Source organism: Porites lutea, chromosome 7 (assembly GCF_958299795.1).
Source record: "Porites lutea chromosome 7, jaPorLute2.1, whole genome shotgun sequence".
In the NCBI taxonomy this organism is placed as follows: Eukaryota; Metazoa; Cnidaria; class Anthozoa; order Scleractinia; family Poritidae; genus Porites; species Porites lutea.
This window is the reverse complement of record NC_133207.1, coordinates 9,836,589-9,858,184: the sequence shown is the minus strand read 5'-3', so window position 1 is coordinate 9,858,184 and position 21,596 is coordinate 9,836,589. Positions and strand designations below refer to the sequence as shown.

General features: G+C 40.2%; 1 protein-coding gene across 1 annotated transcript; it reads right to left on the bottom strand.

Annotated features, from left to right (window-relative positions):
* Positions 1 to 1,828: 1,828 nt before the first annotated feature.
* LOC140943034 (scavenger receptor cysteine-rich type 1 protein M130-like) lies at positions 1,829 to 21,109 on the bottom strand. Its single transcript, XM_073392068.1, has 18 exons — positions 20,942 to 21,109; positions 17,844 to 18,176; positions 17,047 to 17,382; positions 15,822 to 16,163; positions 15,093 to 15,428; positions 13,821 to 13,992; positions 12,593 to 12,753; positions 11,698 to 12,066; positions 10,992 to 11,342; positions 9,700 to 9,865; positions 8,965 to 9,176; positions 8,227 to 8,577; positions 7,380 to 7,733; positions 6,154 to 6,435; positions 5,771 to 5,814; positions 4,945 to 5,027; positions 4,179 to 4,586; positions 1,829 to 2,423 (listed from the first exon to the last, which is right to left on the bottom strand). The coding sequence occupies exons 1-18, from the start codon at positions 21,027 to 21,029 to the stop codon at positions 2,351 to 2,353; spliced, it is 4,461 nt and encodes a 1,486-aa protein (XP_073248169.1). The 5' UTR covers positions 21,030 to 21,109; the 3' UTR covers positions 1,829 to 2,350.
* Between the last annotated feature and the right edge of the window lie 487 nt (positions 21,110 to 21,596).

Below are 21,596 nucleotides of genomic sequence, written 5' to 3'. Positions count from 1 at the left end.
TGTGGCTCGATAAGACCTTTGTATATTTTAATTGCAGGGTACATTGAAACAAATGGCCTGATCCGCTTAAATACTTTTTTACAGATTTCATGGATGTGGACCTTCCACGAGAGATTTTCATCAATGGTAAGCCCGAGAGATTTGCTTTGATTGCTTTGGTTTATTGGGACGCCGTCTATATGAATATTCATTGTGTATTCATTTAAGGACTGTAGTTTCTGCCTCGAACTAATAACCATAAACTCTGTTATGGCTACATTGAGACTTAACTTATTAGCTTTGGGCCAGCGATCAACATATTTCAGGTCACTGTTGATTTGGGACTCAACATCAGGTATAGTAGCCGCAGAAGAGGTAACATTAGTGTCGTCGGCACACATTCTAGGAGAGCCCACATTCAAACAATTTCGTAGATCATTTGCATAGATCAAGAAAAGAAGAGAAGAGGACAAATTATTGACCCTTAGAGTGCTCGCGCTAGATAGATGATTTTTTAAATCATTACATCTTTACATACGGTTAGTTAGGTAAGATTTAAACCATTTCAGGGCGTCTTGATCAACGCCATACTTGGTAAGTTTTTTTAGAATTATCTCGTGGTCGGTATAGTGTCAAAGGCCTTTTTCAAATCAATAAAGATTACGCCATTAAGAAGACCTCTATCAATATTGGCACACCAGTTATCGTTTTTTTCCAACAAGGCAGTAAGAGTGCTGTGTAGCGAGCGGAAACCAGACTGGCCGCTGTTTAATAAACCATCTTCATTCAGATATTAATATAGCTGCTCAAGACATAGATAATTTTTTTCAAAAATTTTGGCTACGGTAGGAGTGACAGATATAGGCTGATAGTTGTTTAGGTCAGACTTAGAGCCATTCTTAAAAATTGGTGACACTTTAGCCAGTTTCCAGTCAGAGGGGAAAATACCAGTCACTAACGATTGATTAAAGATGCCCGTTAAAGAGGGCGCGACAACATAGGCAGCAATCCTCAGAAGCCTGTTTGGAATTTTGTCAAGCCCAGTTGCCTTACCTACATCGATAGCCTTAAGTAATTTGACGACCTTTTAAACATTAATCCGTTGAAAAGAAAATACTCCGTCAACAGGATAAACATTGGCAAGTGGGCCAATTTCCGTACCAGGAATTTCATGTGCTACAGATTGGCCTATGTTGTAAAATGATTGTTAAATGCTTCAGCAATATCACCAGGTGAGGTGAAAAGTTGGTTTCCTGTTTTGACTTGAGACGCTTTGGTTGATTTACTTTGCCGAGATTGGAGTCACTTTTGTTTGCCTCAAAGTTTTCAGAAAAGTATTTACGTTTAGCTTTCTTCACTAAGTTACTGGCCTTATTTCTTGCATCTTTGAACTGTTTCCGAATCGAAGGGTCATTTGTAGATGCAGCTTTCTTTTTTAGAAAATCTCTTTTTTGTATTTCACGCAACAGTACATTAGCAATCCAGGGAGAGCATTTGTTTTTAACCCTTTTTGTTCTGAATGGTGCATGTTTATCAATAACACTCGCTAACAGGTGTTTCCAAAAGACCCACATTTCATTTAGGTTATTGCGCGTTGTAACGCAGTTCCAGTTAATCATGCGAAGATCTCGCAAAAATTCAGCTTCATTGAAATTCTTGAGCTGTCGGACTTACACATTTTTGTGCATATTGGAGTGAAGATGAGTAACTTTGCTTGTAAGATAAATAGCAGAGTGATCACTTATACCAATATGAATAACACCCGACTTTGATATCTTATCTGGGGAATTTGAGGACACTAACGCTTATAGCATTCCACAAAAAAGGGACACAACTTAATATTAACCGAACTCTTTTCTTTCACTCTGTGTCTACGAAGGCTAGTCAAAATAAGGATCATCCCGGGAGTGCATTAATCTAAGCTGCAGTACCGTTAAAACTAGCCTATAAATACGATAATCATAGGGCATTTACCATTTGTCAGACCTCGCTGTCCAGCCAGTCCAGTCGTAACAGGAATTTCACTACAAATCAGTGCTTTCCAGCTAGGTCATGCTTATTCCTAAATGGTATCAGTGCACAACAGTGATGGGTTTTAGTAAAACGTTTGAGGGAAGACGAATATTTCTTTTCAAAATGACCGGTCTGGTCGGTTAGTTCTGAGTTTGGAAATCGCCCTTAGTGTAGCTCCAACCATTGCCTTCTTGGCAAAACAAAAGAAAAACTTATTGGAATGTACAGGAAGCTGGAGTCTAAAAATTAATCTTGCTCTTATAACTGAGCTATATGAGGAGAGAAGGTCGACAATAAATAATGGCTTTTACAACTATGTTCTCAACGATTAGGGCCTGTTCCTTTATGACGATGATCTTCAAAGCTCCACCAGCCGAACGTTTTCCTCTTTTTCCTCATCATCGCTTTGCTTAAGTGTCATCTTCTCGGCTCTAAAGGAAAAAAAAAAGGGACAGTACTTCAATAAAGTTTCTTGTCTACTTTCACGAGGTATTACAGTACCTAAACATCTTTACATAAACAAATTTTTGGTTCGAAAGGGTTCTTCGTTTTGCGAGAGAGGACGCTTGAATTTCCAGGCTTGTGCGTGACGCGGCATTTAGCTGGCGGCCGGGAAAGCTCTTATGTGGGTTAAAAACATTACCGATTTTGAGAGATTTTGCAATCTAAACATTCCTTGTCTCGGAATAAATATTACTGTTATCTTTATGAGTTCCTCAAGCTAAGAATTCACGCATTAGTAGGAAAACTCGAAAACAGATGTTTCTGGTGGTATCCGGCGGCCATATTTGTGTTCCTGAAAGGGACACCAACATGGCGTTTCCATACAAAGCTTTATAAATTTAGGTAAACCGTTTTTCCCAATATCTCGCATTTGAAATATTTCACAGACCTGATTCTTGGCAAGGGTTTTTGTATATTTATCTTTTTTCATTTCCCAGATTCTACTCCTTCTGCATTGAATGGTTTGCATTTTTATTTTTTAGTGCGTGACAGTGCAAGCCGAGAATAGAGCTTGCAAAACGCTGACGCCACCCGTACATTTACATGAAACATTCTTTTGATTAATATCTTCTAAAAAATGAATTCATGTTGTGTTAGATTTCATCGATATTATTCTTATTTGGCATTATTATTATTATTTGTCCAACGTACGCTGTTTTTTTTTTCTAGAGTCAATAGAGTTCACCCAACGTTGTTGAATCCATCAATATGGGGCCATAAAACTCATTGCAGTAGCTTTTTTCTGAGTGTAAACAATTCAACAATTAGTTCATGAGTCAGCGTGCGTATGTCGAGATACTGAGGACGCGGAAAGTTTGGAAAGCACGAAAGAGGCGTAAGAGTTGTTCGAGTCACTGCTGAGAGTAACTCTAGCCTCTTGAGTGCTCTCCGAACTTCCCAAGTGCTAAATATCTCGACATACGCACAGCTGAAGCATGAACTAATTGTTTTATAACATTACCAAAGCGATAAAGGAAACAGCTGACTTAAATTTTTATTATTGTAACGCGCACTCATTTTTTCACCTCACAGTTACGTTTTTGTGTTGAAACTGAGAGAAAGTTTACTCAAGCCGCTTAAGATAACATAACATAACAACCATAACAACCATATTGAAGTGCCGGAAAACTATTAATTCACCGAAAAATTCTTTTTGAAAGAAATAACTTTGCAAAGAATGATTTGCACACGCCATAGCCCGCACAGCTCGCACAGATAACAACAACAACAATACTCACCTCTCTTCCCTTCGATCGGTTAACAAATTCAAACATTTTCTCTTAAATTTACGTTATAAAACACATCGTTAACGCTTTATCGTGTACTGTTGAGTTATGGATTCACTTGGAGTACGTCTTGGGAGGATTGCTAAGCTCATAGGTACTCGAGGTATAGTTTATTGACGTCATCAGCGTGCTTTATGGGAATATGAAGCACGCTCGCGCTATTGAATTTGATTGGGCGAATATTCTAGCTTTGTTATAAACCAATTTAAGCACTGAAGCACATGTACACATTCCGTGGTATGGCCAGTACCTTACGCATGCGCTTTTTTTTGCTCATGTCAGTTGGCTACAGTAGTTGCTTGACACCTGTCTTTAAAACGGTCCCATTTTTGACACTTACTACAGACTGTAGTTATCTGACTGATTACCTTCAAATTAGCTACCTCCCTTGCCTACCTTTTCTTTTTACGACGATACCAAGCAATCGTGGCTATGGCCACCAAGCACACTAAGCCAACAACGACCGCAAGAGCTATCAAAACTGATCTATGCGTCGAGGAAGACTTCCGCGATTTATCTGAGTTGCGACCAGAAGCATCGGGTGATGCTGAAATGATTTCCTTCTCGCCAATAAAAACGACTCTGATTCCCATCTGTTGTTCAATTTCAGGTGCTACCTTTGTCAGTAGCTGCTTCATAATTTTATGAGGTATTATGCTATTGTTAGCATCCGTTGGCATTTTAACGACCAGTTTTACACTTAAGAGTTCCATGTCCTTCCAAGTCTTTGGGTATCCCTGAAGTATGATTATATCATCAGGCTGAAAAGTCAGAGCCTTTTTTTGGCTTTGTGTATCTGGATTTCTGATGGAAGAAAGAAGTAGAATGGTTTATTAAGCAATTGCGCGGTTTTTTTTTTTTTGGGGGGGGGGGGGGACACTGCGATTTCATTATTACCTGCAATTTCTTTGGTGTTCTACGGAAATATTGTTACCTTTTGGGAAATACTTTGCAGATCCTCTCCCCACATCTTATACAACGTTGAAACTTAGGGGTTAAATTTCTGGATACACGCGTCCTGACGTTGTTTGTGGGGTTGCAGAAGGGGTTGGGCAAGTGTGATTTAAAAAAGCGCAGCAAATGCAAATTTGTCCCAAGACATTTGTCCATGATTGATCATGGGTCAATTCTTTAACAAAGAGCATTTAAAATATCGACTTACACGTTGTCCTTCAAACATGGGTTCAGGCTACAATGGTTTGTTAAAACAGCAGCTAGATTTCTTTTGAACTCGGAAGCATTCCACTAAAAAACAAAGTTAAAATAACTGGTTTAAACGAGGACTTATAGCCTTTTCACAGACCCTCTATTTTCACTTAATCAAGAGATCGTCGAGTGCGCGTATGAAAAAAAAACCGCGCGCGCTCGCTCTTCAATTTTCGAAAAGAAAAGAAAACAACGTCTTTTTACAGGCCAGAGACCTTACAGAACAGCTTGTGTAACTGATGACGACTCGCTCACAGACGAAAGGAGAATTCATTTGGTACCAGTCTGGGCCACAAGCAGAACTGGATATGCATGATGACGTCTTCCAATTTTCCAAAATGGCGCCCACGCCGGGGAACACGAAGCTGGGTCACTTCTAGGCTCTTTGCTACGCCTAGAAGCGCCTTTTTCCCACCGCAGTACGTTGAGTGCTGTGACTTTAGACAATACGAAATCAGGGATGTGAAGAAAAAATGGCGTCCGATGAAAGTCTACGGAAGCAACTTACGACGACCAGTAACCAAGGTGCAAGACACGATTTTGAGGTACAATTGAGCTATGCACCAAAGGAAAACTGACTTACTGACAACATAACCATGTAAACTTATACGAAACCCATACGAAACATAATATGTAAATCCCTGAAAAAATGTACTTGTGGATACGGCTCTACCAGTGTACGCAATATATACCCTGATCATAGACTGATCACATCCGTAAACTGATATATGGCATTTCCTACCTATTCAATGTACTATGAACAAGGAGAGAGTCGGACTTACTTGATCCAGAATCATTTTCAATACCATGGAAACAGCATTTTCACCTACAATATTACAGAGGTGTAAGTTTATACAAAATCTATTATATCAAGGTTAATTTTCAATTTAATTCTATCCTTGGTATTTATTTATTCATTTGTTTGTCTGTTCATTTATTCCATCTATTTGCTATATGAATTATAGTGGGCATGCTGGGCGGGAAAATATTAGGGAAAAAATTTCCCAACGAAGTTGAAGCGGCATTACACTAGGGACTTTAGAACAGATATGTTTATCCTGACCGTTGTCAAGTCGCTTTTTTTAATGTTTTTCTAGCTTAGATCGAAATTCAGCCGCAAATTTTATTACCAGCACAAATTGGTCTATTGAAGTGTTCTACTTACCAACGTAAACTTCACAATAAACATCTGCAAATTTTTCGGAACAGCGACAGGTCGTCTTTTCACAAGTTCCCCCATTCTGACAAGGTTGGTTCGGACACAAAATCGGAGAGCCCTCTGTTGCTGGTATCGACAGAAGCTGCGATCCTTGAGCAAGAAAAGTGCTAGTGGGAGCAAGCTTCCATGTGTTTGTTTCCGTTGTAGTAGATGAAATTGTGGAATAAATAGTAATTGGGACCATAGACGTTGTCGAGGAAGAATTCCTTGGAGTGTTCGTAGATAAAACTGGCAAATGACTGGTGAGCGAAGCCATGGACGTCGCTAATGAGGTGAGCCTTGCAGAGTTGACGACTGTCAGCATTAATGAAAACGAAAAAGAACGAAGATACATAATGTTGAAAAAGAAGATTCTATATTCCCCATTAGCAAGAGCCCATGACCCCGGAGCAGTTATCTCTTCGATAAGGCCTGTTTCACAACTGTATTAGACTTTGGCTATTTGTGGATTCATGTTTCGTGCCAAAAATAACAACTTATCCAATTAGAACAGGGTAGGATCTCTACCAATGAGCAGCAATGAAAGCTGTGTCAAGAGTGGTAGTTTAAACCATCCGTTGCGGAGTGATTTAACTCTCTCGACAAGTCCTATCCTATTTTCGAAAGCAAACGAATGTAATAAAAAACTGCAACACTGTCAAGCCGGATGGTAACTGACCCTGTACATAAAAGAAGGTCACATCAATCATAATTTCTGTCGAAGTCTTCCTACAGTAGCTAAGCATGTCGATTCAATATTATTCCGTTAAACTCATGAGATAATGTATTAAAATTTCCTGACCCAGTTGTTCCAATTAAATTTTGATAGAATTTTTAATAGAAAAAATCCCTACCCTGTGGATAAACGTAATTAAATAGACCAATTGAGTTTTGGTGAATTGAACTAATCTAATTAATCGTAATTTTTACGTGCGTACGCACGTAATTTTTTTGCGCGAGAATGAAATATAGGCAATGTAAGGAAGGTCGCGCGTAAACGTAAAAGTTGAACCTCGCTCAACTTGCACGTTTACGCGTGGCCTTTCATACATCGCCTCTATCTTATTTACGCGTGTAAATTACTCGCCGAACGAAGGTAAAAATTACGTGCCAGTGGAAATCCACCCGAATCCAATTGTTAGAGGTTCATCCGTTAAATGGGCGCTTTATTCACCTTTTGAACAACTGGGCACAGTTTTCTAGAATTGATTTACCTGTTTCAGTCTCTGTGCCATTGCTACAGCGTACATACACATCAAAGGGTTCATCATCATCGAAGAAGGCTCTTGCAATTAACCTGTGTCTGCACTGGCCTAATGTTGCCTCACTCCCCTGACATTCAAAATCACCAAACCAAAACACTCGCGTACTTCCTTTAAACTTCTTTGTGTATGTGTTTTGGACATGGCTGAATCGAAGTTGGCGACACAGTACCAAAGCATCCCTAAAGTCCCATTTTGCAGTTCCTACTGTGCCCCAAAGGCCACCATAGAGGACCTCTACGCGGCCCTCCCTGGGATTGCTCCCTCCTAGCCTAACTGGAAAAACTGTTAAAAGAGAAACGGTGCTTATATTTTAAGAGAAGTTTACAGGGTTAGTAGTCTGGTAACCTAAATTGAGCTCAAGAGGGCATAATACACGCCAGCATTTACGCTTGTTAGAGAACACACATACTAAAGTTGTAAGAAAATATATATACTATACGCGATTCTTAACTCAGCCACAGTAATGAAGTCTTAATGGCTTTTCTTTATATTCAGTGCAGTAGGGAGCAACCCTAAAGCCCAACCTGACGCTAAAGCCAGTAAGAAAAAATCAGAGAGAACATATTTCACAACCAATATTTTTTTCTTTCTATTTTCAACACAGATGCAGACTGATTTATGTTAAAATTACTCTTTGCATGCGCAGTTACAACGCGCTGAAGGTTTTAAGGGGGTGCTGCTTGTGAAAAGCGTCAAAGTTCAATGCGACAGGCCGTGTGATAAGCACTTGCAGTGGCACGTCTTTCTAGGGATATGTTTGAATCAAATCACTCACCGTCAACAGAAGAATTCTCAACCTTGCAGATTAGTTGAGGATCATGTTGGCCACAGTGCGGTTCCTGACGTAACTGACATTCGGACAGAGTCCTTTCCTTTCCATTACATCCATCACCATTAAACCACACTGGTCCTCGAACGGCGTCATATATGTCTAGTGGTGGGTACCAGTATTTATTGTGCTCAGTGAAATCTAGTTCAACGCCCTTGTATCCGAGCTGCCGGCACAATACTTCAGAGGTCTCTGTTTTCCATTCAGATGCACATAAAGTTCCCCAGACTCCTTGATAACGTACTTTTACGCGGCCAGCATAAGGTACCTCAGAACCACTTAAACGGACCATTATTTCTATAGAGCGACAATTTAAAAATGACATAGGTAACTTTTTTAACTCTCCTGGGCTGGAGCTGAACGTTGAGAGTTGTTATTTGCTGTACACTTAAAATATTCTGCTTTTTCAACCAAATATTCTGCTTTTTTCGACCAATCAGAATCAACACCCATATTTTGACACGAAATCAGTATGAAATTTCGCGGAGAAACCAGCGGTGGCGTCAAAAAATGTTTGTTTTCTCTGGCTATATAAAGCCAAAATATTGTCCGTTAACAGTGAAAGCAGCCACTCAATGAGAAAATTTTGTCGAATTTGAACTTTTAGAATTTTGTCACAGGATTAGATTGTACTTAATGCGTTGTTTATAGGACGATAGCGGTAACATAACTTAAAAAACTCACCCATATTATGATATTGTGAGTTATCGCAGACCAGGCATACATCTGAGACGTGATCACAATGTTTATTCGCTTTACCCCATCCAAGACTGGGACATTGGTCCAATGAGCTTTCAGTTCCTTTGCACCGGACATTGGACAACCAAATGGCCCCTGTGGCGTGGGTACTTGACGGACAGTTTGAAAATTTTGGGGCTAGCCAGCTGATAGTTGATCTGTATGTAAAAATAAGTATAGAAATCAGAAATAAATGCCTTCAATAAATCGTAAAATGCCGTATTCAGCCGCCTTACCCTGCCATCGTCTACTTTAAAAGTTTTTTCGTCGTTTAATTTGATCGACATTTACAGTCCCAGTCTGATATGCAAAAATATTTGTGGAATATAGTCTTCTCTAGAAGAAGCATTTGAGTTTCGCTGGAGCTCGTTGTCAGATAAACACAACACTTTACCAAAATCGACCACAAAACACGTAAAATAGGACAAATTTATATTTGGAACCCCATGACTACCAGATTTATTACGTTAACATTGCTTTGCGTCATCAGCATGGAATTTCTGCCTCTGAGTCGCAGACTCCTTCCCGCGAAACGTCCCCAGCGGCGAAGAGCGAGGAGAAACGGATGTTTTCGCAGGCTACTAATTCGCAAACGTTCCTCCTCGAGAAACGTCTCCAGCGTCGAGGAGCGAGGAGAAACGGCTGTTTTCACTTACGGAAAATTTTGACTGTTGTACTGACCTTATAGGTAATCCAAACCCAAGCTGCCTGCAGGCAACCAAGGCATTTGCAGTTCTAACACTCCAATCGTACACACCACCACACACTGTACCCCAAGTTCCATTATATAGAACTTCCAGTCGACCAGCATGTGCTACTGATGATCCAGCCAAACGGATCGGATATGCTAAATAAATCAGGATAAGTCAAGGTAAAGCGATTGATAATATCAGTTATACATTTTTTCTGATTGGGAAATTCTAATTTTCCTATAATCTTTCCTCTGATTTAGGTCGCGTCTACACATATACGTGGACTTATCCTGTCATTGACTTAGGGGTGTTCTGTGACTAAAATATATCGAGTGTTTTAGTGTAGCTACGGTAACCAGCGGGGAAAAAAAACAAGAATTACGTCTTCACACACATGTTTTAAATTCTTGGCAAGTCAAGTATTTTCCCTTTCTATAATTTTTCAGGGTTCTAGGCGGACTACGAGTTCTCCCATGAACGAAGATGAAGCTAAGCGTGACTCTAATAAACAATTACTGGATGAGGTTCTTGTTCTTTTTTGAATCCGGAATGATCAAGGTCGAGGTATTGGTCTCGGCTGATACCACTTACTAAGAGGATAGCAAAGAAATCGAATCAAATAACTGTTTTGTTAAACATCGTTTTGAAGAAAATAACGACAAACACACAATCGCATGGAACATAGTTCGACATTGTTCGTGGAAACCATGCATTACGCGCGCAACCTACAGATTAGTCAGTCATCTAATGGCAGATAACTAACTAATCAATAGGTGGTGCCGATTTCCAAAAAAAACCCTAGGAAGCTCTTAACCAATGAGAAGACAGATGGTGTGTATAATGTAAAATAATGAACAATTATTGGACGAGGTTGAGCAAAATATCGTGATTTGTATGTGGCGAGCAGATCAATTATTCGGCTTCGGCAAATAATTGATGATCTGCGAGACACTGACAGATCACGATATTTTGCGATAACCGAGTTCAATAATTTTTTTATTATTCGATCACCGAGTTCATTTTTTCAATGAATATCTTTGGGAAGCGAAGAGATTTGCCATTTTCACGCAAGAGCGATCGCAAGAAGAAGAAAAGCACGGTTTCCTTTACGCATGAGCAGAATATTATTTGCAGCCAAACACAGTTGGACGGCTTTGCGCATGAGCAGACCATTATTTGTACGCAGTTATTTGCAGGTCACGTGGTGGGCTCTCGGCCAATGAAAAGAAAGAAAAATTTGCTTCGAATGATAATTCTTCTTACTTACACAGTGCTACTCACGTGGTGTATAATTCTTTGGCTGACACATTATTTCCAAGGCTTCGTGATGTGAGCACCACAAAATTTCTCCCAGACTCTCAATCTTACATTGTGCCAAGGATGTTTCATTTCCATCGCAGTATACTTTGCTCAACCAAACAGGGCCCTCTGAGTCTCCATAGAGTTGTAAGCTCCTTCTTGTATATAAGCTTTCATCTCCCATGACACCAACATAACCAAGCTGACGGCAGATTACTCTAAAAACAGAGCCATTCATGTGACGCGGGCATATTACTCCCCAGACTCCTGCATACTTAACCTCCACACGGCCAGCGTACGAAAGATTTGATCCAACCATTCTAAGATGGAGGTCTGTTCGTGAAAACAAAACTTTCTTGGTGTAAATATCAATAACAAACAAAAACTATTTGAACTGTCACGATCATAACTATCCATAAAAAAATTTAAGGGACAGCACATGCACCGAGTTCAAAAACGTTTTCAATCAACCTAATCTTCGCACTAAGGCACATTACATTCACCACAGCATGAAATGACTCTCCTTTGAATTTTTCTTTTGCATGGTCAGAAACTGTTGACATCACTAAAAGGAAGTTCTAACTTAAGTTTTCAAAATGAAGCAGAACGTGATTGTGAGGAAAAGAAAATCCCTCAGTTGTCAGCGACATGCTTGATGTTATCTAGATTACATTATTGTTCTCTTTACCTGTAATATTTGTGTCTTGTGGCTGACAAATCAAACATACACTACAATGACGAGGCGTACATCCTCGACAATACTCCGAGTCTAGTCTTCCCCAGCCTCTGTGAGGACACTCGTCGACAGAATTTTCAAATCCCTGACAGTTCAGGTTGGACAGCCATACTCTTTTAGCTCCGCGATTAGTTGCCGTGCATTCTTTATTCCCGAAGATGTTCTTTATTGGGGGTCTGAGACCAAGTTGCCTGCATATAACTTTCGCTGTTTGATACGGCAGACCTCGCCATGCACAAATCGTCCCCCACGTACCATTATACTTAACTTGCACGTGACCTGCGTTGGGCGTTTCCATACCGACCAAGCGAGCTTCCACTTCTGTTGAAAATCAGTCACCTAAAATAAGACCTCTGGTGCTCTCCTTGCTAAAGGGGCATTTGATAAATCAAACACTCTGTATCGGAACAGCCAGCCTAGTTCCTATATACAGGCCGTCCTGCTCGGTTAGAGCTGGAAACTATTACTTGCTTAGGCGTAACCGAAATGAACGAGCCTGAACTCCGCACCAGACTTCGCGACGGTGGTTTCACACGGTCAAAGAGACCAGAGAGAACGCTTAGGAACTCAGCCATTTCCTTGTTAGATTAATGATGGCTTGGACGTTTCACATACAGATAAAGCAGTAATTTTTTGGTCGAAGCAATTGCGTGTGCACTTTTCCTAGATGTCACATCCTTAAATTTGTGTTTTGAACGACGGTACATTTAGTTCACGTTTATTTTTTCCACGTTTTTTCATCTAGCTCGATTTTCGCATATGACGAAAATAGAAACAGAAAAAAAAAAGGCGTTGGAGTTTTTCTGAATGAAATACTACTACGTTTTAACATTTGATGAGGACTTACCACTAGTATAATTGGTATCGTTTGTACATTCAACCCCAGCGTTAAGCATTGCAAATGTGTAGAGGTCGTAGTTCAACTCTCTAGGGCAATCCAACAGACGCTCTTCTTCTCCGCTGCACTGCAGATCACTCAGCCATATATTCAGATTCACCGAACCGTACCTAAAGTAACCATCAAGATGTTGTTATTTAATTTCATGTTTTGTTTCTGAAATCCCGATGATTATGTACTAAAGAAACTCTTCCACCTTACAACGATTACCAGCCAGGGTTCTTATTGACCTCGAAAATGTCCCGGTCCATAAAAATCCAAAAAAGAACTTTGCTAAAAATCCATCTTGACCGATCAAGCTTGGCCCATAAAATATTTATTCATGACCAAAAAGCAAACTTGTCCTTGCGGAACCAATCCGGGCGGGGTAACATGGGCCCATCTTGCATGGCCGCTTGGTTATTAGCCAGTCAGAACACAGGATTCCCTTCATCTTGCCGAAGCACGATTTAGCTAAATAATAAATTCATGAACCGCGTTTCTTATCCTTGTTGTAAAAATAGATTTAGTTTTTATTACAGTCGACTCCTGATAACTCGAACCTTCAAGGGAAATCGAAAAAAGGTTCGACTTATCGGGAGTTCGAGTTATCGGGAGTTCGAAGAAAATAGCCGAGAGTAAGGTAAAAAACAGTTTTTACTACACAGGGAACATTTGAATCACATTTAATTGTAGAAATGTCAAGTGAAAATTAAAAGATACTTCTAGATTATAAAGCAGAACGTAACGTAACAAAACATGGCCTAAACAGAGCATGCGTTTTACTGTTTTCACTTGAGAAGAACAGCTGCTTCACGTTAGCCTGTGACAAAAAAATCAACATCAGCCTCCACTAATAAACTATACTCCTACAACACGTCATTAGGAAATCCAAAATTCAATGTTTCGGACGCCAGAAGAAGGCTTTTTTCAAGACTTTCAAGGGCTCAAAACATGGTTCGAGTTAATTATCGAGAGTAAAATTATATAGAAAATGACCTGAGGGGAAACGAAAACTGGTTCGAGTTAGCGGGAGTTCGAGTTATCGAGGGTTCGAGTTACCGAGGGCAAATTACGGTTAATGTATAACGGAAATCCAGGGGAAATCGAGTTTGGTTCGAGTTAGCGCGAGGTTCGAGTTAGCGAGGGTTCGAGTTATCGGGAGTCGACTGTAGTTGTTTTATGTTCTCAGTTTCACCTGGAATGCGTATACACGCGCACTGCCTTAAGATATCCAAGCTGCCGACATACCACGTGACCATCCCTGATGTCCCAGCCTCTCTCGGATACAAGGCCCCATACACCTCCAAACTTTACTTCTATTCTTCCAGCGTTAGAACTTCTAGATCCACGAAGTCGAACTTTGCCATCTACCAAAGAAACCAAAACACACCAATAATTCTAACTTCACCGCTGTTAACATAGCAACTTGATAATAATAGCTCTTGATTGAACAATCAAAGTACGAGCAGATTTGTTCTTAATATTAATGTTACCCCAGTGGTACTTGTTCTCAGTTTTTGTTACTTCAATAACCACACTGGCTTATCCCGAGCCAATTAGAAGAATTGGAAATGAAATGAGAACTTTTGAGTCTCTAAATTAAACTGTTTGTACAGGGTACCTATTACTTAACTGTATATTCTGGCTTTAACTATTGATACGGTGGATAAAATCATACAGCGTGAATTTTTAAATGAAATAAAACCTCTTCAACAGTATTTACGGATACATTCAAACTCCCATTAATACCTACAATGTCAAGGAGCCACAGAAAAAGTCCGAATTAACGGGATGTCCGTTTTTGTGGGTTCTGTTATAAGCCCCTTTTATTTGAACAAATACTTAAGAAATAGAAGAGGACATCAGCATCGTCAAATTAAACATCTTTAACTTTTCACAAAGCCTTTATTTCACGGACTAAATCGTCTAAAAAAATCAATAATCGTTCATATATATATTACTTGATCAAAACCGTTTGTTCTGTGAATAACTCGTTCGATGCCAAAATAGCCTGAAATTGACGTTTGCAATTCATCCTGTCCGGTGTATGTGCTATACCCCTGTTAACATCGACATGCTGTCAACTGAAGATTTCAAGTTAAATTTAGAGAAGCCTTCAGCGGCAAAGAAAACTGTTCGTATTAAGCGGGTGTCCGTAAAGCGGGTTTCATTTGCTTTCCTTTCTTTCTTTCAATTTTTCAAGCTGGCTTTTAAAGTAGCTGCCCAGTGCCTAGAAAAACGGCAGCAAGTAAAATAGGAAATGACGTCACTAAGTTGCTATGACATCTCCGATGTCAACGCAAAACTGATCATATCCAATTTTTATCTTAATGATCCGATACAGCTGTTGTGATCATTCCTTAATCTTTGTAAATGGCGACGTAGTTAATGCTCAAACTTGGGAGGTTTTGCCCCTGAAAAATCCAGTAGAGTCGTCTTAAGTCTATCGCGAGAGAGCCTTTCTTACCGCTTGTTATATTTGGCGTTCTGCACACTACGCCGGAGCCATGTTTGTCTCTGCAACTTGGCTCTAGTTCCCAACCAGCACTCACGCATTCGTCTAACGAAGACTCGTTTCCCTGGCAACGAATTCTAGTTAACCACATGGGTCCAGAACCAAGACCAAACTGACCATGCGCAACTTCAAGCACAGCTTCAGAGAATCCCAGCTGTCGACAAACCACGTCAGCATCATGTATATCAAACCCAATGCTACACACACCGTGCCAGAAACCGTGCCGTTTTATTTCCACGCGACCCATGTGTGTGACATTGCTTCCTTTTAATCTTACAAGGGCTGTTTCTAGAAGGAAAAAAAGCTTATTCTCAAGGTGAGGAAGTAACTTCAGATGATAAGAAATGATGAGAGGGAAAAAAGTGAAACACATAAGAGGGCGTGGATTTTTTTCCTACTCATGCACCTTGTCAGTAACTGTGCTCACATTGTGGATGGCTTCTCCTAAAATGTTCTGCAATTAGTATAATATTTAATGCAGTCGAAACCAATTGTTGAATTGCACACATTTTAGGCATCCCGGATAAACAGTTACGAATTTTAGATATTTCGAGCAACAAAAATTTGCGGCCTCTGTCCTCTGTGATTTATAATAAAATAATCCCACCTGATAACCGACATATTATTATGCCGCCAATACTGAATAGTTCATGAAAGACAACGAACCTACCATGAGCTTACCGTTCAATCTAGGATCGTGGTTTGACTCACAAATTACTCCCGCACTATGGCTGTGATCGCATGCCATAACATCTTCATAGTCCCAGATGTACTTCAAATCACAGTTAAAGATTGAAGACTCGTTACCATCACAAACTGCCTCCTCTACCCAAATTGGCCCTCTGGACTGTTGTCCAAATAATTCACCAATAGTTGTGTACAGGGCCCGCCGATATCCTAATTCACGGCAAACCACGTGACCTTGCGTTAGCTCCCATGACCAGTCACAGAACGATCCCCAGCGACCATGCGGGCGGATTTGGACAAAACCCGCATGCGCAAGCGGAGATCCCACCAGTCGAACTGAGAAGACAAAACAAGAATGCAACACCTCAAAATCCCAAACAATAGCTAAACTGCTACCTTACGATCTGACTGTCTGGTGTCAGTGACTGTAGCCTTACCAAGCTCTTTTTATTATATTATCTGGGTTGTAATGCACATCCTACACTCAAAATTGACCAAGTAGAACAATAATAAAGCGGAGCCTTAACTCTGCGATAGCATGATTGGTTTAGAATCTATGTAAATCATACATTCTCCTCTCTACCGAGTGCAAAAGGCATACCCCTCTCTGTAGAACAGCCCGTATTTTTTTGTGTAGGTCAAGAACGAGGAAAGAACGGTCAAGAACGAGGTCAAGAACGAGGAAAGAACGGTCAAGAACGAGGAAACGGTCAAACAAAACTCTTGGAGCGAGGGTAAGGACGAAGTGTGAGACTGAGGACAGGGCAAGAGGCTGCACGCTTCGCGCGAAAATCTCACGCGAAGCTAAGGCCTTAAAAAACCAATTGTGAAGAAAAAACCCACTTTTTTGCAGTCTACCCTCTCTCTACAACAGTGGAGAATTTTCCATGGTTCTCTGTTACAATTCTAAGGGCCTCCAGAAAACCTTAATTTTTACCATTTGATGCTCTGTTGTAATTTATAGAAAAGGGTCAAGCAATGCACCAGTGAGTGGTATACAGAGGTATTGTTTTCAAAATATAAACTGTATTCCTCTCCAAGTTTCTTGCGCCGTAGTTGCCTAAACTCGCCTGTGCTCGGCGACAGCTCGGCTGCCGCACTGTATTCCTAGCATAAACCTGGTGAATTTTTCAGATAATGATTATATTTCTTTCAAAACTCTTTTCGTCGTCTCCGTCTGGCGCCAATTTCCCACACTCCACATGAATGATTTTCTTACCGTTTGGCTTATTAAGTTTGCATATGACTCCAGCACTATCCCTCCTACTGCACGATGCCTCACTACTTGCCATATGGCGACAATGAAACAGCGATGATTCATTTCCTGTACATTCCACAGTATCCATGAGCGGTTGTCCAGACGCCTGTCCAAAGTACCAGCCACAGCATGTAGCATATTCAGCATCCGGAAACCCGAGCTCACGACAAACTACACGGGCGTCTTCCAAGTCCCATGCATCGTCACAAATTCTTCCCCACTGACGGTTTATAAATACTTCAACATTTCCTGATCCTTCTCTGTGGGAGGGACCGGTTAGCCTGATTTGGGGAACATCTAAAAAAATGGTTGGGATATAATTAGATTGGAGTGACGGGCGACCCAGAGAAAAAGGGTTGGAGGGGTGGGAAGGCAAAAAGCGGGACTGGAGAAAACACAAAATGCCAACTGATTCTCAGTTATGCGCTGTTTGCACCATGACAAGAAATAGAGTTTGGCATTCGCCAAAACTTTGAAGATTTAGTTACCACAATTTTTCCTTTTTAAATCCTGTTCGCACCCGAGACGTGCAGAAGTTTTCGTGCAACAAGAAACGTCAAATGAATTAAAGGAACTACTGTTAAAAATAATTGTTTATGTTTGCGAAATAAATCAGCGACCAGACAAAGAGCTGTCAGTAGGTAACAAAAAATTTTGTTGCCTAAAAACAGTTTAAAACAAAAATTGCGGTGCGAACAGAGCATTAATGACATGTTAAGGTACTATAACTGAGTTGATCTGAGATAACGTAGAAATACCCTTAGGATCTGTGATGTTGCTTGGTTCACATATAACGCCTGCACCCTTGTACCTTCCAGTTCTACATGGCGACCACTCTGAAGTTGTATTATATGAACATTCGCTCAACTTTGTTTCATTGCCATAACAACCCATGTGCTCTATGCTTATGGTTTTCTCGATACCAAAAAACCCATAATTTGCTACCATGGTAACACCGGGAAAGCCCAACTCCTTGCAAACAACCAAAGCATCGTTCTTGTCCCAGCCGTCTGAGCAAACCATGCCCCAGGTACCTGCGTGATAAACCAAGACTTGACCAGCGTACGGGGCGAAACCAGATACAAGTTTAACTGTTTAAGAAGATTCGAAACCACATTATTTTTAAAAAACTCAAAATAATTAATACTACGGAATAGATAGAGATATTTTTGTTTTACCTTGAAAATCTTTATGCGTGTGCGGAATTTTTATCTACCAAACGTTGGAAGCTTAAGGACCTGTTGACATGAAGTTGGGGATCCCGGGTAAGTGAGGTAACACGCTTAAGTGTGGTAACCCGCCTGTCCATATGGTCACCCCGCATATCATGTAAACGAGATCAAATTAAAATAAGAGATTATATGGACAGGCGGGTTACCCCACCTAAGCGGGTTACCTCACCTACCTGGGGTCCCCCACCTCCGCGTAAACAAGCCCTAAGAATACATTTTTTTCAGCTTTTCCTTACGATTCCTACCATTTTTGCACGTGGCTGAGGGGATAAAAGCGTCACGCGTTTTTCCTCAGGGGACAAACAAGTGATAAAATTTGCCAACGCAAGGAATCGCGGTCGATTTTTATTTCGAAAAAAATTATCCTTAGCTTGTTGTGAAGAAATGAAATGAAACATACTTAATACCCGTGCTGTATTTTTTGTTCCAGTCACGACGCTTTGAAACGATCTGGGTTGGTTTAATTTGCAATCCTGTTTTAGGCCACGTCCGCAAAAGCAAGATATTTTTGAAACTGCATATTAATTAAACACGTCCACAAGAAACTGTGAATCCGCTGACCAAAACGACTGAAACGGCATCTTTTTGAAATCGCTGTCCAGATTGATTTAAGGCTCTGTCATCCACACCAATCAGCGTAAAAAAAATATGTAATTTAAAGAGTGCCCCGCTATGTGTGTACGGCGGCTTATCCTTCATTAGAAGGACCATAGGCTACGCACTTAGGTGGCTCGGAGGACCAACTCACGCTTCAGGGTAGAAGAGGATTCTTATCCATTAGAACAGTTCTGATCGGCCTTTTTCAATTCTCACGTGAAGCTAGATAACACCAAATGTAGCACAAGGCAACCCGCTGCATTTTTCAGTTTTGGATACGGCATCCCTCTTGTCCTCTACTCAAACATTCCTGAAGCCTGCAAAAGGCTCTCCTTGAAAGCAGAGCCTCCCGGTATTGGCCATTATAGGGAGTGCCCCCTGGAATGGTCCTCAGAATTGAGACTAAAGCAGGATCGCAAAACCACCCTAGATCTGTTCAAAACGACAGTGGAACATAACACACATCACAGGTAGTTTCATTTAATTTCATTTCATTTCTTCGCAATAAGCTCCGATGAAAGGCGATTTTTTTTTTGTGCGAAATAAAACTGTTTGATAAAAGTTTCCATTTGAACCCGTAAACTACTTCATTACGCAATATACTGCCAGTTAAAAAGCGCTCTCACAGTGAGCTTGGGATGCCTGTGGTTTGTATTGCCAGTTCTCATGCACTTAAAGGTCTTGGAGTATCTTCGGATTTTTTCGGCGCTGCTCGGACGACAGTAGGATCGACCGATGATTCGAGATTTACAGGTTGTCAAGTATGGGCACTTCTTGTATTGTGCAGTATTGAACGTCTACGATTTCTGGAAGGTTTCAATGGCAAAATATCATACACTTATTTTCGAGACCATTCTCTTAAATTATACAGGTCCATCTGATGACAAGCCGCTTTTGTTTTCGTTTGTTTTTCTTTTTGGTGGTGGTGAGCTATTTAAAATGTCTAAAATGATTTTTGCAATGAACGAAGAGAACTGAGGTCAGCTTACAGATTACAAAACATGAGCTGCATAAATTACTTGAGCTTAAGTTTGCGTTTGTGGCCTCCCGCTGAAATGAAAAAAAAAATTACAACGAACTAAAAAAGGTTTTGGACTCATTTAAACCGGTAAATTTTTGATATCCTTTATGAGCTACGAAGTATTCCAGAGGCAAGTCATTTGCAGCTCATAATACAATTGCGTTATTCCGCACACATCGCAAAAAATCAGGTAAAAATATCAAATCGGCTGTTATTTGTTTTTCTCAGTTATTGTGTAGGTCTCACCTGAGTAAATTTCCCTCCATTGTTCGTTTTTTTTTTTTCTTATTCTGTATTATTCATGAATTGTAATTTTTGTCTGATTGTAATCGCTAACGGTAATTGAATCTATTAAGAGTGTAAAAAAAATTATCTACTCATTCTTTTTTCTTTCTTATTCCCTTCTTTTGTTAAAAGCAAATTGCTAGGATAATTTAGCAATCTGATAAACCGGTGCTGAAGTCTTTGAAAATTATAAACACCAGTAAAAGCTGTCTTGCAAATCAAATATACATTTTTTCGCAGATCATAATAAGTGATGAAGATATTTGGTATCTACGCATCGATCTTTGTCGCCATCTGTATCATTTGTTTTTCGAAACGACAACGTGACTGATAGATATTGAAACAGCGTTGAAAGAATACCAAATTTCAAGAATTCACAGTGAAAGCTCTCACCATTGTAAATGGACCGCGCGTACTTTTTATTCCAGTTGAGTTGTTCTTTTCTTGTCTCGCGCATGATCATGAATTTTTATTCCACATACGCGTCAAAAGAGCCGTGTAATTACTCAGTAATTGTACAAAAGTCAAACTGTCGTAAAACAAAATTCCTGCCTGTTTGATATTTTGAAAAATCCGAAGGGTCGAAAGATCTGATATGGATAATTATCGAGGTGCAATCATAACACTTATTTCGTGTCATAATAAGCACTTTGTACTATCATACTTATCGGCAATGTAACTAAAATTATTAGTTTGCCAGCCAACAGAGTCACGACCCTACCTTGAAATTCCTTGAGCGAACTCCTTTCTGCGAATGAATAATCAAATGACAAAGCAAGAAACACGACGCCAAAGTTTAGAAACCACATATCAGAAGTACAGAGACGTCTATAAAATATTAAGGAAATATGAACTGCAGATAAATATTCTAGATCGTGCAAATCGGAGTCACACTTCAACAAACATGCGCTGGAATCAGAGGTAACCTCGATCGAGTCAATCAATATCGTCTCGTTTGTCGGTCATTATATGGGGAGTGGGAACTAGTTGAATTTTTTAGTGCCGACCCGATATTCAACTGAATTTTAAGAAAAAGAATTCCTATATATATAATTTCTCTGGGTAGCGGTTTCTTTTAACTAAAATCAGGAGCCAGAGCGATCAACTACCATTACCAGGCCTATGTCACGGCGTTTTTACGGACCAGTTTATTTTTAGACGCATTTTAGGGCACTTTTTCCGGCGAAAACTCGACCGGCAACAGCGTTATACCAACGGTCACACAAAAAGGGAAAGGCAACAGCTGACATAGGCTGATGACTAAAAAAAAGTTTGGGCCCTGTCCACACGAATCCAGATATTTTTAAAACCGCACATATTTTCTTTACTCGAGTCGTCTTTCTTTCCAGACAAAACAAGTGAATTCGCTCTTTCAT